At 45.5% G+C, this 17,095-nt stretch overlaps 2 protein-coding genes across 15 annotated transcripts in view; one reads left to right on the top strand and one right to left on the bottom strand.

The window, feature by feature from the left end:
- Positions 1–12,718, bottom strand: part of DCTN1 (dynactin subunit 1) — a 31,122-nt gene extending 18,404 nt beyond the window's left edge. For 4 of the 14 annotated variants that reach the window (XM_072769889.1, XM_072769888.1, XM_072769887.1 and 1 more), the window contains exon 1: positions 12,453–12,578. Coding sequence is in view for 7 of the 14 variants with exons in the window: in XM_072769880.1 (XP_072625981.1) it covers positions 214–246 (33 nt within the window). In the remaining 7 variants the exon portion in view is untranslated. Of the gene's footprint in view, positions 1–213; positions 529–11,845; positions 12,010–12,452; positions 12,603–12,676 lie in introns of those variants that run through there. The other 10 variants (XM_072769884.1, XM_072769883.1, XM_072769882.1 and 7 more) reach the window with 5 other exon arrangements.
- The window catches only part of WDR54 (WD repeat domain 54), a 33,470-nt gene continuing 22,921 nt past the window's right edge, over positions 6,547–17,095 (top strand). The window contains exon 1 of the mRNA XM_072769958.1: positions 6,547–6,802. The gene's annotated coding sequence lies outside the window, so the exon portion shown is untranslated. The remainder of the gene's footprint in view (positions 6,803–17,095) is intronic.

Raw genomic sequence — 17,095 nt, forward strand, 5'->3', positions numbered from 1 at the left:
GTCCAATCAGAGTCAAAGGTCAGGCCTTCCCAGTCCCTACTGAGGGCCCAACTCTAGGAGGGAAAGCCTGTCCAGCCTAACACCATTACTCCCTGCTGCAAGTGGCCCCAGCCTAGCTCCAGCCTGTCTCCCCAGCCCCCACAGCAGTGTCCACAAGCACCCAGGCCTTCTCCAGCAGCCCTCCCAGGGCCATCCCAGATAAGGACCACTTACCCGGCTGTACATATGCCTCTTGCTCTGGGCCATGTTGCTCACCCGGCCTCTACCCCCTCCCCCAGCGGCAAAGACAGAGAGAAAAGGCAGAAACCTAGGCAGGAGGGTCAGGGCTCCAGGCCCTCATGGGCAGACACAGAAGCCGTCAGGCGCGGCCCTCCCCAGTCCATGGACCTCACTCGGTGGCCTACCGGGGTAGGGATGGGGGCAGAGATGGGGGCTGAGGAGCAAGTCCTCTCTGCTGCCCGATGATTCCTGAACCCAGAGACACCGAATCCTGCTTGCCAGCTGATGAGTCTCACTCTGCGCTAGTGCTGCTCTAGACTTGTCAGGAACCGTGTTAGCCTCTGGGTCCTAGTGCCCCCCTGCTTCACCTGGGCCAGACAAGCAAGGCAGGGGGGTACTCAGGGGCTCAGCCTATAGCACAGACCCTCAGCAGTCACCTCTAGAGTAAACTGTTACTACTGAGGGCTGGGAGCACAGCCCTGACTGATCCTCCTAGTCTGTACCCCTCAGCATCACTGCTGCTTCCCCTAACATTTCCCCCAGACAATGTGCCTCAGCAGGACCACAAGCATCAAGTGACACTTCAAAAAGATCAGTTACCTATCAGCCTCCAAGCAGCCAAAATAAGGGTCTCTTACTCCCCCTTTCTGGGGCTCTTCTTTCTCCCTCATCTTCCTAAACACTAGACTCAGGGCCCAAACCCATATAATTAGAGTCTGGATTTCAATTTCACACTGGGCCAGAGCAGCCAAGCCCTACCCACCATACAGCAAAGCAAGGGCAGGAATGGAAGTAACTTCATAGAGCAAAACAAGTCAAGTACCTCCCTTCCCCCCCACACTGGCAAAGGTTGCCAGATGCTTCCTTTCTCCCTTCTGGTTGTTAAAAGAGCCAGGCTCAAACCCCAAGGCTATCAGGTTCAACTGGATGACCAAGAGCAGGGAGGTCCAAAGGCCCCATATAGTACAAGGCCCAGTCCACCTCAACCACCTGCCCCTTACACTATGCTTCCTAGACATCTCCTCCACAGAAAAAAAAACAAAAAAACAAACAAAAAAAAACCAAGATGGTTTATTTTCTGTATTTCACCAAATTTCTTTAACCACATATTAATTTTATAATTAAAAATACTTAAGGGACTGGGCAGCCCAGGTAGCTCAGCAGTTTAGCGCCGCCTTCAGCCCAGGGCCTGATCCTGGAGACCCCCCCCCCCCCCCCCCCCCCCCCCCCCCCCCCCCGATTGAGTCCCACATTGGGCTCCCTGCATGGAGCCTGCTTCTCCCTCTGCCTGTGCCTCTGCCTCTCTCTCTCTCTCTCTCTCTCTCTCTCATGAATAAATAAAATCTTTAAAAAAAAGATTAAAAAAAATACTTAAGGGACACCTAGGTGGCTCAGCGGTTGGGTGTCTGCCTTTGGCCCAGGGAGTGATCCTGGAGACCCAAGAACGAGTCCCACATCGGGCTCCCTGCATGGAGCCTATTCTCCCTCTGCCTGTGTCTCTGCCCCTCTCTCTGTGTCTCTCATGAATAAGTAAATAAAATCTAAAAATAAATAAATAAGATTAAACATTCTAGTGAGTGGTCTCCAGAGGGCTATGTCATGATGCCACAGCATTCATTTACCAGTTTAACAGGGGCTAGGAGCCAACACACCAGGCACCCTGGCCCTAAGTACTCCACAAAGTTGGCCTGGGGTCTGACCCATATAGCTCTACTAGGTGCAGTGTGGATTTGGGAATACCAGTCTTATCTGCACTGGACTTATCGGCCAAACAAAATCTTCCTCCATTCTACCCTTCTAAGGCAGACCAGATAGCTCAACAGTACAATGATGGCCAACAGCCAGATAAATGGCCCCAAAACATCTCTCCACATCTTCAATCCTGGCCAGATCCCCTAGGGAACCATTTATCTGGTCCCCTGTGAGAATCTCCATGTCTACCCCCTCCCTTCCCTTTTCACATTTACCCAGGTAGGCAGGGCCATGCAGCTCCTTGCAGCCTGGACTCCGCATGTTCAAAGCACTTTACAGTCTACAGAGCACCTTGAAAAACATAATTTTATAGTACCATGGTTAAGCGTGCCGTTTCTAGACTCAGGCTATGTTCAATTCCTGACTTCACCACCTGGGAACTACGTAAACTTGGTCCAGTTACTTAACATCTCTGTGCTTCAATTTCCTTATCTGTCATTTGGGAACAAAGAACAGAGAGGTGTTGTAAGGATTAGCCAAGATAATTCATGTAAAACATTTAAGACATTGCCTGGTATTTAGTAAGTACTCAACAAAAGTCAGCTAATAACAATGCTGTTACCCTCATATTTGGATATCAAAGTAACCTCACAGACAGTCAGCTCAGGGACAGTGCTGACAAGGAAACTGAGGCTTAGAGAACTGAGTAACTTCCCTAAAGTTACACAGAAGGTGAGAAGTGAAGCCAAAACTGGAACCAAAGCCTGGCCAGAAACTCTCTGCACTTTCCACTAGTCTCACTGTTGACCACACATATCTCTAGGCTTCTTCCCAAGCTGTGCTCCTCCTCTAGACCACACTGTCTTCAGGGATTCAGGAGTATTCATATCTAAGAACCACTTCACAACTCCCCAGTCATACAGTTTTATATATTCACCTAAATTCTTGGAGGCTGTTCTCCTATAAAATGGGACTACCATCTGCTATCCCTCCATTAATGTTACTAGGCTAGAATAAGATAAAGCATATAAAAGTGCTTTGCAAAAAAATACAGAAGCTATAGAAGTGCAAAAAATTAGTTGACATGATTAAGAGATGACATATGTCTAAAAATAAAATATCTAAACAACAAGTGTTATAAGGAACTACAGAGGGGCACCTAGGTAGCTCAGTGGTTGAGCATCTGCTTTGGCTCAGGGTGTGATCCCAGGGTCCAGGTATCCAGTCCCAAATCAGGCTCCTCACAAGGAGCCTGCTTCTCCCTCTGTCTCCCTATGTCTCTGCCACCATGTCTCTCATGAATAAATAATCTTTAAAAAGGGGGGGGGGGGAGGGACTACAAAAAAAGGTGAACTAAAAAGAAAAGGGGTTAAGGAGCACCTGGGTGGCTCAGTTAAGTGTCTGCCTTCAGCTCTGGTCATAGTCCCAGGAGCCGGGCTTCCTGCTCAGTGGGAGCCTGCTTCTCCCTCTCTCTCCCTCTGCCATTCCCCATGCTGTTCTCTCTCTCTCTCTGTGTCAAATAAATAAATAAAATCTTTTAAAGGGGGGGTTTTACAAAAATAAAAAATAAATAAAAAGAAAAGAGATACCTGACTATGCCTTGAATTATGGGCTGTTTCTTTGGATATGCGGAAAGGCCTACAGTGTTAAGTTGTGAACACACTATGAGTAGAGACAGAATAATTTTGCATGATTAGAGAATATTAAAGATGACTTATTTAGCTGAAGTAAGGAATTCTAGGTGAGTTCTTCTATTAAACTTTATAAGCTTTTTAAAGCATAGCCCATAACTTTTCCTCTTTGTGATCCCATCACCCCTAGCTCACGGAGTCAAATATTTATTGAGTAAATAAGCACATCAATATTGAGATGTACTGGAAAATAAGTATGGATAGTCAGGGAATTTAACATTCAGTTAGAGAGAGATAAGTCCATCTACATAACCTAGTAACAACAAGGGTGTCTCCTCCTAAGCAGAAGACTGGTAGAACAAAAACCATCTTAGAAGGAGCAAACTGATGGCAGAGCAGATTAGAGTGGAGGCAGGAGTAACTTAGTAAAGACAGGAAAACAGCAAGGAGGCTGCTGCATAAAGATCAAGGGGTGAGGAGGATCTGAACCAGGGAAGGAAGCAGGAAAGGACAGGAACTAATTCAGAGAATGTGTACAAGAATGCCCTGACAAGGCCATAGAACAGAGCACACATGGGGAAAGAGGGAGAGGGTCTGCATCGGCTCCAGAGACGGACCTGGATACAGCTTTGGTTCTCCTATTTCCTCACCTGTATGACTCTGCTCAAGGTACTTAACTTTCTGAGTCCAGCTACCTCATCTGAAAAAAATGGGGAGATAATACCTACCTCACAAGGATTTTGTGAGGATTAAATTAAGATTGAAGAAAGCATTTAACACAGTGCCCGGCACCGAAGATATGCTCAACAAAATGTAGAAATCATCTTTGTCATCATTGAGAAGATACACCAATGATGACTGACACACAGTAGGAACTTAGATGTTGCACAAATAAATGGATGGGTGAATGAATGCATGAATAAATGAATGAACTCAGGAGCTTTCAAGCATGAGTAATGGAAGAATGATGACTGAAAACATTAAGAGAATTGGGAGGAAATGGGAAGGCAAACTGAACATGTTAGGAGAAAACAAGTCTTGTTCTTAGGGACTTCTCTGGAGCAAATTTAACTGTGTACACTAACACATATATTTCACTCTCTCCTTCCAAAATGGACCCATGATGCAGCCAAAACAGATTATATTATCTCTATCCTACAGATGATGGAGCGGAGTCTCAGAAGTTAAATGACTCTCCTGAGTCTCATGGTCAGAAGACAGCAGGAGGGGACATTTGATTAGCTGTGCAGACAGGCGATCCTTCCACAGCACCACTGGGCCCCATCCCATGTGACACAGGACAATTCTGAGTTACACATTCCCTCAGCCAGAAATAAGATAGATATGCCCTGGATTTCAAATCCATTTTTCTCCCCAATGGTATTAAATACTGTTGAAATATCTAAGAAAATGGGAAGAGAGGAGGGAAAAATATCAAATCTCTGTCTGATAAATAGGTAACCAATGGCCTTGGAGATTATTTCAGAAAATGACAGGAAAGTATGTAGATTGTTAAGAATTAAGAAGGAACAAGTACCTTTCATGAAGATGGCCCAGAAGTTGAAGGAAGCCCCTGCCCCTCCCAAAGCCGAAGCCAAAGCAGAGGCTTTGAAAGCTAAGAACGCGCGGTGCTGAAAGGCATGCACAGCCACACAAAAAAAGAAGATCCGTACGTCACCTACATGTCACCTACATTCCAACGACCCAAGACCCTGCGTCTTCGAAGGCAGCCCAAATATTATTGAAAGAGCACCCCCAGGAGAAACAAGCTTGATCACTATGCCATCATCAAGTTCCCCCTGACTACTGAGTCAGCCATGAAGAAAACAGAGGACAACAACACACTTGTGTGTTCATTGTGGATGTCAAGACCAATAAAGCACCAGATCAAACAGGCTGTGAAGAAGCTCTATGACATTGATGTGGCCAAGGTCAACACCTTGATCAGACTGGGATCATCTAAACTGAGTCCAGCTGGCTATAAATCTAAATTTTTTCACCATAAAAAAAAAAAAAAAAAAGAAGGGACAAGAACAAGTAAGAAGCAAAAGTCTCCTTGGCGCCCAGCCTACACCATTGCTTTTACTAGCACCCTAGCATCCTTTGAGCCCTTGACCTCCTCTTGCATCATCTCACCTAACCTTGATCCTGGGCTTACAGCTATCTGATTTCCTTCATCTCTCTCATAGAGGAACTAGTTTAAATCCCAGGCAGTCTGAGAGCAGGATCCACACACTTCAACTAAATTGTATCAGGTACTAGGTATAGAGAAGTTTGGTTACAAACATAAGAGAAACACACAGTAATTAGCAAGACTCAGATTTTCTTCAGACTATGACAGAATTGTACATCTCTGAAAGCACTAGCAAGGAAGGGATAGGTGAGGATGTAAGTCCCTCAGGAATCAGGAAAAAAGAGCTGTCTACTCATGGAGTGGGGAACAGAGGCTGTGGAACTAGAAGTGTGGAAGGTTAGATTTCAGATATACATAGGAACTCAGAAAGAAGACACGTACACAGCCCACTGCTCCAAAGTCCTACGCTGGTATCTGCCTTCTAGATCTCACACAGATAGGACCTAAATCCTAAATGGACTTTCTTTACCTTTCCAGCTCCTTATTATCCCCAGATAATATCCTGCAGCCCACTCTCAATCTGAATGCAACTCGACCTCCTCTCAAGCAACCCCTTCCCCCCAAGAATCCACTGATGGCCCAGTCCACCTCCAAAGGCTCAGATCTTGGAGAGCCAGGAAGGAAATCTATACAATACGTCTCACTTTATCCTCAATAAAGGAACTTCTGCAGGAAGGCAACAGGCATGTGAGTGCAGCCCCCAGCCCCATACTCAAGAACTGCAACCTTCCCAGTGCTAGCAGGAGTCCCCTACTTGATAGCCTGTTTGAAGTTCCTGCTGGTTCCCCATGAATCAACCAGCAATTCTCTGGCACTAGGACCCTGCAGACAGGAAACCCCGAGCCTGCGCTCTAAAGAAAGAGATGCACCATTTCACAACTTCAGCAAAAGCCAAGGCAGCCAACAAAGCCACAGCCACCTTGGCTGTGCTTGGACTCTGCCTTTTGGGCAGCTCACCGGCCACTCCCCAGAAGCAGAGCATTCTGTCCTTTCTCTTTTTAAATCCACGTCATCGTTTGATCATAATGGAAATCAATTTCCTCAAGTCACCACGCAAAGGCGTATCCATAGCAACCACAAGAAGAAGGACACAGAAATGATGCTCAAGTAGCTGCAGCAGCAAAAGGTAAGCCTGCTTCTCTTCCATCCATGCTATCTCACCATTCTCCCCCTTCACTCAAGTGCACCTTACCTGCAAATTCCATCACACTAAAGGAGAAAACACAAAAGGTGAGTGTTGATAATCTATTCTATTATGTAAAGTTACAAATCTGCCTACTTCCATATTTGGCAGAAAAAATTCTCTTTTTCTGGTTCAATGGGGATAATTCTCTTTCTGTCTCAGGTGACACAGTCTCAGCCTGCAATATCTGACAGAGCACTATCAGTCACTTGCCTTTCTTGCCAGGATGCTAGCCTCATTCAAGGATTTCAGAGTTCCCTAAGTAGTTATAAAAGGCCAGCAGCCATAATGAGCCCACTGCCCTGCCCACCCATGCCATGAGCATGCCCACACACTGGCTGGGTAAGACCTGCGTCTTAGCAGCCCTGGACTCCAGCCTCTCAGGGTCCAGAAACTGGGAGCTGAGATTCAATCTCTGCCTCCTCTGACGCCTCAGAGGAAGGAATGCCATTTATGCAGAGGTAAGAGACTCATCAAACACAAACACTACTAAGTCATCCTCCACGCTTCCATTACCTCTTGTGTAAAAGAGACAGTAACAATAACTTTCTAACAGAGTTGTGAAAATGCCTGAAAAGCACTCAGAAGAGTGCCTGGTATGAAGGACTCAATAAACATCAGCCATTATTATCAAGAGAAAGAGGAAGGAGGGGTCTATGGTGTGAGGTTTAAGTTCTGAGGGTACTCAACACTCTTGGAGAGAATCTCAGGTCTGATCTCTGTCCCTTTCTTTACTACTTTAAGTCCCTATTCCCATCTGCACACATACCAGCACCACCTCCCCTCAGCAGATAAGGTCACAGAGAAAGAAAACTGAACCTAATAAGAATGCCTTTGCAAATTTAGATATATCTGCAATGCCTCTTTCTTCCTACATTCTTTCTTTCTTCCGTCATTCCTCTTTCAAAGAAAATAATTAAGGAGAGTCCCTTTCTTTTCAGGGCCAACCCCTCCACCCTCCGAGGACCTGATTAAACAATAATCTTTGTCTCTTGTGACTTCAACTGCACCCTCTCTACTAGCACTTACACATTATCAGGTAACCCATGCTCGAGACTTCTGTTCTAGGAAAAACTGTCTCTGGTCTCTGCTACTTCCTCCACAAGATGCTACCATTTTTCGTCCTTCCTTCCCTATCAGACTACCCAAAGTGAGTACACCTGCTCTATCATCCTTTCCCATCTACTCCTCAATCTGGCTTAACCTCGCTTCTGTCTCTACCACTCCTTAGAAGGTGCTCACACTGGGGCACCTGGGTGGCTCAATCAGGTCATGATCCCAGAGTCCTGGGATCAAGCCCCTGCATAGAGCTCCTCTCTCAGCAAGGAGTCTGCCTTTCCCTCTCCCTCTGTCACTCTCCCTGCTTGTGCATTCCTTGGGCTCTCTCTCTCAAATTTTTTTTAATCTTAAAAAAACAAAAAAGCAGCAGCTGCTGCTCACACTAAAAAAGTAAAAGAGCACTGGTGACCACAATCTCCTAACTGTCCAGTCTCAAGGTGCATTTTCCAAGCTCATCCTACTTGACTTCCCTGTAGCAGCAACTAAACCTACTAATCCTCTTCCTGGAGCTTTTTCCCTCTAGTTCCGGGCAACATTCTCTCTTGCCTTGCACACTAATCTTCTTGACCCAACATTGTCTCATGTCTTGCACACCAATCCTTCTTGACTCATCTATCATCTTCAGCCTCCTATATAAATGGCCAGGTTCATCCATTCCCACAGCACCAGCCCCCAGGTACACCTACTGCCCAGGCACAGACTCTCTTCAGGACCTCAAACCCACACTTCTACCTGTCTGCTAAGTGCCATAGACCCTTGGCGAAGTTCAATATAACTCAAAACACACTTGGTTCTTCCCCCTCAAAAAATATGCCTTTTCTATATTCCCTCTCTACTACTGGCACCATCACCAACCCAAAACAGAAGATGAAATCATCCTTAACAACTCCCTTGCTTGTTCTCAACAACCAGTTAATCATTACATCAGGTTGACTGTCTCTACGGTCTCACTGGGCTTCGTCTCCTTTCTATCCCCACTGACCTAATCCTTATGCCTATGTTATTACATGATAATACTTCCTGATCTAAATTCTCCCCTTTCAGTCTACTTCCACAGTTAGCGCCCCAAAATAAAATCACATCACCTCTCTGCCCCCAAAATGGAATCTTCTTAGCACAGCACTACGGGTCATTAAAAACCTGGCCTCATTATGATTATCTAGTCTCATCAATCACCTCTCCTTTGATTCCAAAATTCTTATATTCCAGCTACATGGATCTACTTACAGTCCCCCTTATGCCTCTATAATGTCGCAAAAATCACCAAAGCCATTCTTTTTTCTCTTCATCAAGAATCAGCTCAACTAACCTCTTTCCTGAAGATTCCCAATGTCCCCATGTGGAGCTAGTCATTCCCTCCTGTGCCTTCACACAGCACTTTGGACATATCTCTATTATAACACCACATTTTTATTAAAATAGTCTCCCTTATTCCATCATGAACTCCTTCAGGAAAGAGAATTTTTATTCATTTCAGTATCCTAACCACTGAACACAGAAAACATTCAATGTTAAATACAAACCTGCACCAACACCAGGCTCTAGAGATATAAAGCTGGCTCTGACAACTTTCTGAGGGCAGCTCCACCCTTAAAGGTCCCCACTATGAGGAAATTAGCAGTCACGCACACATGAATCCCAGGAGATGTAGCTCTTTCCTCTCCCAATAGGAGCCTAAGAAACTAAAAATGTATAGGCAGCCCCACGTCCTGCAGAATTCAGTAATGACACTAATTCTCAATCTCATATGCTTCTATGGTAAAAGGACCATAGAGAGACCTCTAGGGCAAGTGCAGATCTGGGAAAATGGCTTGAGTGGGGTTTAGGAGGTGACAAAGGCCTAGTCTTTGCTTAAGTGAAGCCCTCAGAGAATATGTGGGAGCTTGGGGACACTCAATTTGTCCATCAGCCAAATGCTACTGGTACTAGCCTGAACTTCAAAAGAAAAAATGTACTAATCCAGAGTCTCCAGAATGGCAGGGACCCTAAGACAGATTTGAATCAGTCAACTGCTTAGCACTTACCTCCTCAAGGGGACACTAAGGATTTAGTTCTCATTTCCCTTGGTTTGAGGCAGACAACCCAAGTCTCCACAGTACCACCAGTAGCTACAGACAGGCCAGGCAACCTGGGAATCCTCTACGACAATCCCCCCCAACCCAGAACTCCAGGCAGCCACCAGCAATGACAGAGATGGTAGAGTAAAACCTACAGTGGCAGTTGTCAACAGTATTACGATTCTCCCAAGTCTTCTGAATCCTCCCTAATGAGTTCTTCTCCTCTGTATCCTCATGTCAGTCAGGCCCGACTTACCAATTCTTAGTATTGCCTCCCGCATCCTTCTTGTCTCAATTACCACTGTCATCTCTTTAGTTGACCCTGTAATAGCTTTGAGACGTGAGGCAACCTATTTTCCCTCTTTGGCGCCTCATCTATAAAACAGGGTAACAGGTGCTCTGCCTACTTCACAGGATTATTAGATGAGATCATGCCTTCTGCAATTTGTAAAATTTTATACATATATAAAAGTCATTCTTATTATCATTGACCTAAGTTCTCTATTCCTGATACGTGGGGCATATCTGGCTCTCTTCCTCTCTCTCCATTTCCAACCACATTATATACCACAGTAGGACAACGACACACTCTAAAAATTGTTTCTCCCATACACTCACCTGCCCCAAATCTTTCGCTGACATACCATTTCTTACTTTAATCAAACAGTCTTGGCTCTGACATATGCAGTGTCATCTCTGCACCACTGTCAGCTGGTTAGGATGCTTTCCCTAGTTTTGCAAGCCCCACCCATCCTTCAAAGGCCAGCCAAAGCCCCACTACGCTCCATGCAGAAAGACTAAACTTGAGAGGGATTTGAAACGTCATGGAAGAATTAAGGATAATTCAGCAGAGAACACTTAGTGGGAGCAGCTATCGTCTAATACTTTAAGAGTCACCTTTTGAAGGGGGACTATACTGTTCGATTGTAAAAGAGAACCCAGGACCAACAGGATAGGATGGAAGCTGCAGAGACGTAGTTCAGCAAACTGAAAAACTTCTTTATTAAGCTGTCTCAAGATGAAATGTTGTAAATTCCCCATTATTAGAAATGTTCCAGCCCAAAGTGGCTATTCAGAAAGGACATTTTAGTTGGACTTCAACTACCACAAAGGTAACTGAACTTGAATCGCAGCATTTTAGATCTAAGGGGAATCTTAGGGCTCTTCTAGTCCAGACTCCTATTTTACAGGCCTGGACAGGGGAAGTGGCTCAGTCAAGGCAGCAAAGTTTGTATTAGAGTGCAGGAAGAAGACCATGGTCTCCGAATCTCAATCCAGTGATCTACCCCCTTGCTGTTCAAAGTGTGGTCTGAGGAGTAGCTTGTTAGAAATGCAGAACCAATTGGAATCTGCCTGTTTGTTTTTTACACAAAAAGCAGCAAGTGTATGCGCCATTAAAATCCGAAAAACGCGGACCTACACTGTCCCTTCCCAACCTTGGTTTTCTAATTCTGAAATTGCATTTCCCAAGCTATTTCAAATGTTAAAAGAGTCAGCACCCCCCTCCCCCCACCAAAAAAAAAAAAAAAAACAGCATTTCCCATCCAAATCTGGGAAACTCTGCACACCATCCTTTCAGTGTGAGATTCATGGTAAATATCTTTGGCATAATGAAGGCTCTGAAACATTCTGCAGAAGAGAAAACCATGAAGTCTCTAAACATATTGGAGCACGAAATGCCTTAAAGGGGAAAAAAAAAAAAAAGTTATGGCAATCAATGTCCTTTAACATCCCCGCAGCTCAGGCTTTGGCAGCACACCAAGCAAAGGACGTGAGGCTCCATCTCACAGCTGTTTGCCCCTCAGGACCTTAAGCGCACTGGACTAGGAAGGGGTCAGGAAGGGCTTTGCCGTTTTCATCGCCGCAATACCTGAGGGGAAGCTTCTACATCGCGGCCTCTTTAGAAACAGCGGAGTTCTCATCCGTGTGATTCACCTGCGGCCCTGCCCAAGGCTCGGAGGAACGTGTCAGAAGCCTTCTCAAGGGTCACTCGGCCAGTTAAGGCTGCCCCCGGCAGTGGGAGTCACAGACGCACCAAACCTACATCCAGGCCGCCACGCTTGAATCCTCTAGATTTGGGGGTGGGCGTGGGGTGGGGGAGGGGGTCTTGTCTGTTTTTCGTGTGACACAAACTTCTCAGCCACGTGCCCACAGGAAACCTGTGGCTCGGAGCGGGTCCAGGGGTGCCTCCGACGCTCCCGGGAGGAGGCAGCGCCTCGCCGCTGCGGAGGAATCCGGGGCGCGACCACTCGGCCCCCGGAGCACAGGGCCGGGCTGAGGCGCGCCGGGCTGAGGAGCGCAGGTGGGCGGGACAGGCCCAGACTCCGGCGGTCGCCCCCCGCCGCGGCCCCCCGCCCCGCCCCGCCCCGCCCCGCACACCCGGCTCCACGCCGCGCCGCAGCCCGGCACCGCCGGGAACCTGGCGAACACGCGGGCGGCGGCGGAGGACACGGTGGGCCGGGCGGCCGCCTCCGTACCTGTCCTGTCAGGGGCTCCGCGCCCGGCTCCGGCCCCACCGCCAGCGACCGACGCCCAAGCTCCTGCCGGCTGCGCCCCGCCCGCGGGGGCTGCCCGACGCGCCGCCCGACCCCTTGAGGCCCGCCCCGCGCCCTCTCGCCCCAGAGGCCCAGTGGCGCTCGGGCTCCAGGGAACACGCTACTCCCCGCCGAAGACCAGCCCGGGTTAGAAACCGCGCTCCGACCTCAGCCGGGGAGACCTCGGTCAGGCACAAAGCTGGACACCTGGAGCGAAGTCCGCGCGTGCGCACTGTGCCTGAGAGGCCAATCAGGACCACGGGAGAGGGGCGCCTCCAGGCCTGCGCCCCCTGCCGGCCGAGGGAGGCAGCGCTCCGCGACTGGGGACTGCTCTGGGCAAACGGGTGTCGGGGTCACCCATTTAGCCTTTGAACGCTAAACTGCGAATTACATTAGTGATAACCCATATCTCGTTATGTTAGCTTGAGGAAAAACTTAGATTTTGCTGCTACTCGGTGCTATGCATAGGGGGACACAAGCATTCTCATGCCCTTACGATGGGAGTGTAAATTAACACAAACGTACGTAATGGCATTTTGGCTTTTTTAATTGAAAAAGAAAACATGAAAAAGACAAAAGGTACTCCACTTGGAAGAATGTACCCACTTCTAACAGAAACGAAATAATAAAAAAGAAAAGAAAAGAAACGAAATAATAGGGCAAGCGTTCAAAGGTACTTGCACAAGGTTGTTGGGAGAGCCAGGATTTGATAGATGAGGGGTTTGAATTCTAACCTGAGACTTCCAGGCTGTGTCGGATCTCCGGTGGGTTACTTAACCCTTCCACGGCCCTGTTTCCTCATTTGTAAAATGGGAATGTTAATGATACCTATATTACTGGGTTATTAGGAAAATTAAATGAATCCATATAAAGAGCCTGAATAATAACCATTGTAATGTTTATTTCAGTTAATCTAAGATTGAAAACAACCTGAAAAGTCCATAAAATTGATGGTGAGGTAAAGGTGGGGGTGGAGGTGTAAATGGCCCCCGTCCCCCCCATTCCATCTTAGAAATATTTCTAATATATTGAACGGATAATGCATTTGCATAATTCAAAAACCAAACAATATAAAAAGTATACATCGAAAAACGTTCTTTCAAACTTTGAAAAGTTTGAAATAATCTGCATGTCAAAGTGGCACATTTTGGGGCAGACTGACCTTGTCCCTACAGTTGCAGAATAATGTAAGTGTACTTAGTTCCACTGAACTGTATGCTTAAAGATGGTTAAAATGAGAAGTTTTTTTTTTTAAGATTTTATTTATTTATTCATGATAGACACAGAGAGACAGAGAGAGAGAGGCACAGACACAGGCACTCCTTCCCTCTGCCCACTACAACAAATCTTTATTTTTAGTTTCTTGTTTATCCTCTCAACTTTTTATGCAAATGCAAGCAAATATGAATATATAGTCTTACTCCTCTCATATCTTATGCAAAAAGAGGCATGCTATATACACTTGCATCTTAGTTTCTTCACTTAATGTATCCTCCTGGATAGCTTTCTAAATCAGTAAGTATTCCTTTTTTTTTTTTTTTCTTAGAGCGCGCACATGATGGGGGTATGGGGCAAGTGGAGGAGGCAGAGGGAGAGAGGAAATCTCAATCAGGCTCCATGCTGGGGTCAATCCCATAACCCTGAGATCATGACCTAAGCAGAAATCAGAAGTTAGATGCTTAACCAAATGACCCACCCAGGTGCCACCCCTTACTTTTTTTTCAGCTGCATATTGCCTGGATATACATAATTTATGAACCAGCCTCTTCTAGTGGGGCACTTTGTTTCCAATCTTTCGTTGCTGCAATCAAGGCTACAATGAATCATCTTGTAGGTATGACACTCCATATGTGAGCAGGTATATACGGGTAGGATACATCTAGGTCAAATAATAAATGCATCTGTAATTTTAGTAGAAATGGCCTCCATCTCCTTCAGTTGAAGAGAAGCGTCATTTAAAAATAAATCTGGTGGGACGCCTGGGTGGCTCAGTGGTTGAGCATCTGCCTTCGCCTCAGGGCGTGATCCCGGGGTTTGGGATGGAGTCCTGCCCGCATCGGGCTCCCTGCAGGGAGCCTGCTTCTCCCTCTACCTGTATCCCTTCCTCTGTGTGTGTGTGTGTGTGTGTGTGTGTCTCATGCATAAATAAATAAATAAATAAATAAATAAATAAATAAATAAATAAATAAATAAAACCTGAAAGTACTACATGCACATACTTTTTGTTGTGGTGACACATGAATAAAACTTCTCATTTTGGGGATCCCTGGGTGGCTCGGTGGTTTAGTGCCTGCCTTTGGCCCAGGGCATGATCCTGGAGTCCCAAGATCAAGTCCCATGTCAGGCTCCCGGCATGGAGCCTGCTTCTCTCTCTGCTTGTGTCTGTGCCTCTGTGTGTGTGTGTGTGTGTGTGTGTGTCTATCATGAATAAATAAATAAAATCTTTAAAAAAAAAAACTTCTCATTTTAACCATCTTTAAGCATACAGTTCAGTGGAACTAAGTACACTTACATTATTCTGCAATTGTAGGGACAAGGTCAGTCTGCCCCAAAATGTGCCACTTTGACATGCAGATTATTTCAAGCTAAGAACAATCAAGGACCAAAAGAGGAAGAAATTTTGACCTCTAACCTAACTGTATAGAAGAATTTAGATGGAGGACCTGCTTCAGGAAGAGAGCTCTCATCATAGATAACTACATTATACTATGAACTAGGGGTGGTGAAAAGGGAAGAACTGGCACTTGGGTGGCTCAGTGGTTGAGCATCTGCCTTACACTCAGGTCATGATCCCAGGGTCCTGAGATGAGTCTTGCATCGGAGCCCACTTCTCCCTCTGCCTACCTCTCTGTGCCTCTCATGAATAAATAAAATCGAAAGAAAGAAAGAAAGAAAGAAAGAAAGAAAGAAAGAAAGAAAGAAAGAAAGAAAGAAAGGAAGGAAGGAAGGAAGGAAGGAAGGAAGGAAGGAAAAGAAAGAAAGAAAGAAAGAAAGAAGAAAGAAGAAAAGAAAGAAAGAAAGAAAGAAAGAAAGAAAGAAAGAAAGAAAGAAAAGAAAAGAAAGAAGGAAGAAAGAAAGAAAAAAGAAAGAAAGAAAGGAAAAGGAAAGAACCTAGCAAAGCCTGTTTGATCAAAGTTCCCTCTGTGTCCCTTGTTTCTGGATGTCCCAGCAACTATTTGTTTTTTTTTGTTTTTTTTGTTTTTAAGTTTTATTTATTTATTTATTTATGATAGTCACACAGAGAGAGAGAGAGAGAGAGAGAGAGGCAGAGACACAGGCAGAGGGAGAAGCAGGCTCCATGCACCGGGAGCCCGATGTGGGATTCGATCCCGGGTCTCCAGGATCGCTCCCCGGGCCAAAGGCAGGCCTAAACCGCTGCGCCACCCAGGGATCCCTATTTGTTTACCAAACATTTACCCTTCATCTGCCTGTAAATTGTGTTCCTTCCCTCCATAGTCCCAGACTTCTGCCCCCTTCTCCTTAGCTCAAGATGACACGCATACTTCGGTTTGCCTGACTGCTTTGGAATCTCATGTCTGTGTGGACTTCTCATATGTATGGAATTTAATTTGATTTTCTCCTGTGAATCTGTCTCATGTCAATTTAATTCTTAGACCAGCAAGAAGGATTTTAGAGAATAAGGGAAGTTTTCCTCCCCAGAACAACCATTACCACTCTCCATCTCTAGAACTTTCTCGTCTTTCCTTTCTGAAACTCTTATACCCAATAAACATGAATTCCTTTTTCTCCCCTCCCCCAGACCCTGGTAATAAGCATTCTACTACCTGTTTTTATGAATTCGACTACTCTACGTACTTTATATAAGAGGAATCATATAATATTTGTTGTTTTGTGCCTGGCTTATATTTTCAAGTTCCATTCATGTTGTAGCATATGTCAGCATTTCCTTCCTTTTTAAGCCTGAATCATATTGCCTTTTGTGTGTATGTTACATTTTGTTCATCCATTCTCCCATCAATGACCATTTGGGTTGTTTCTAGCTTTTAGCTAATGTGAATATCCACATATTTAAAAATATATATATATATACATATATATATATATATATATATCCCACTCATTGCATCCCCCAAGATCCCTACCTAAAGCATCTCAATGCCAGTGTTCTGTTCATTTGTTTTGCTATTCCAGAGTCAGGCTCCAAAAACTTAGATGCAAACAGCAGCTTCCTATACACACTGTTCTGAACCTTGTTTTTATCTCCAGTGGACACTATCTCTTGGAGGTTGTCTATATTAGTACATATTGGTCTCTTTTGAAAAAATTTTTTAAGTGTACATTTTTTTGAGCTAGAGTCCTGCCTCTGAGTGAGAGAACGACACACTATTCAACAAATGGTGCTGGAATAATTGGCTATCCAAACTCGAAAGAAGGAAAGAAAGGAAGGAAAGAAGAGAGGGAAGAAATAAATGGGTGCTTCAATTTCTGGCAATAGAGGACTAAATATCATGGAAATTCCACCTAATACAGTGCAACTAAAAATTCTGGAATGCAACAATTCACACAGGAGGGCACATACCCAGGCACATGCACCTGTCCTTATTGCCTAAATGAACTGGTGGGAA

The sequence above is a fragment of the Canis lupus genome, chromosome 12 (assembly GCF_048164855.1).
Source record: "Canis lupus baileyi chromosome 12, mCanLup2.hap1, whole genome shotgun sequence".
NCBI classification, from domain to species: Eukaryota; Metazoa; Chordata; class Mammalia; order Carnivora; family Canidae; genus Canis; species Canis lupus.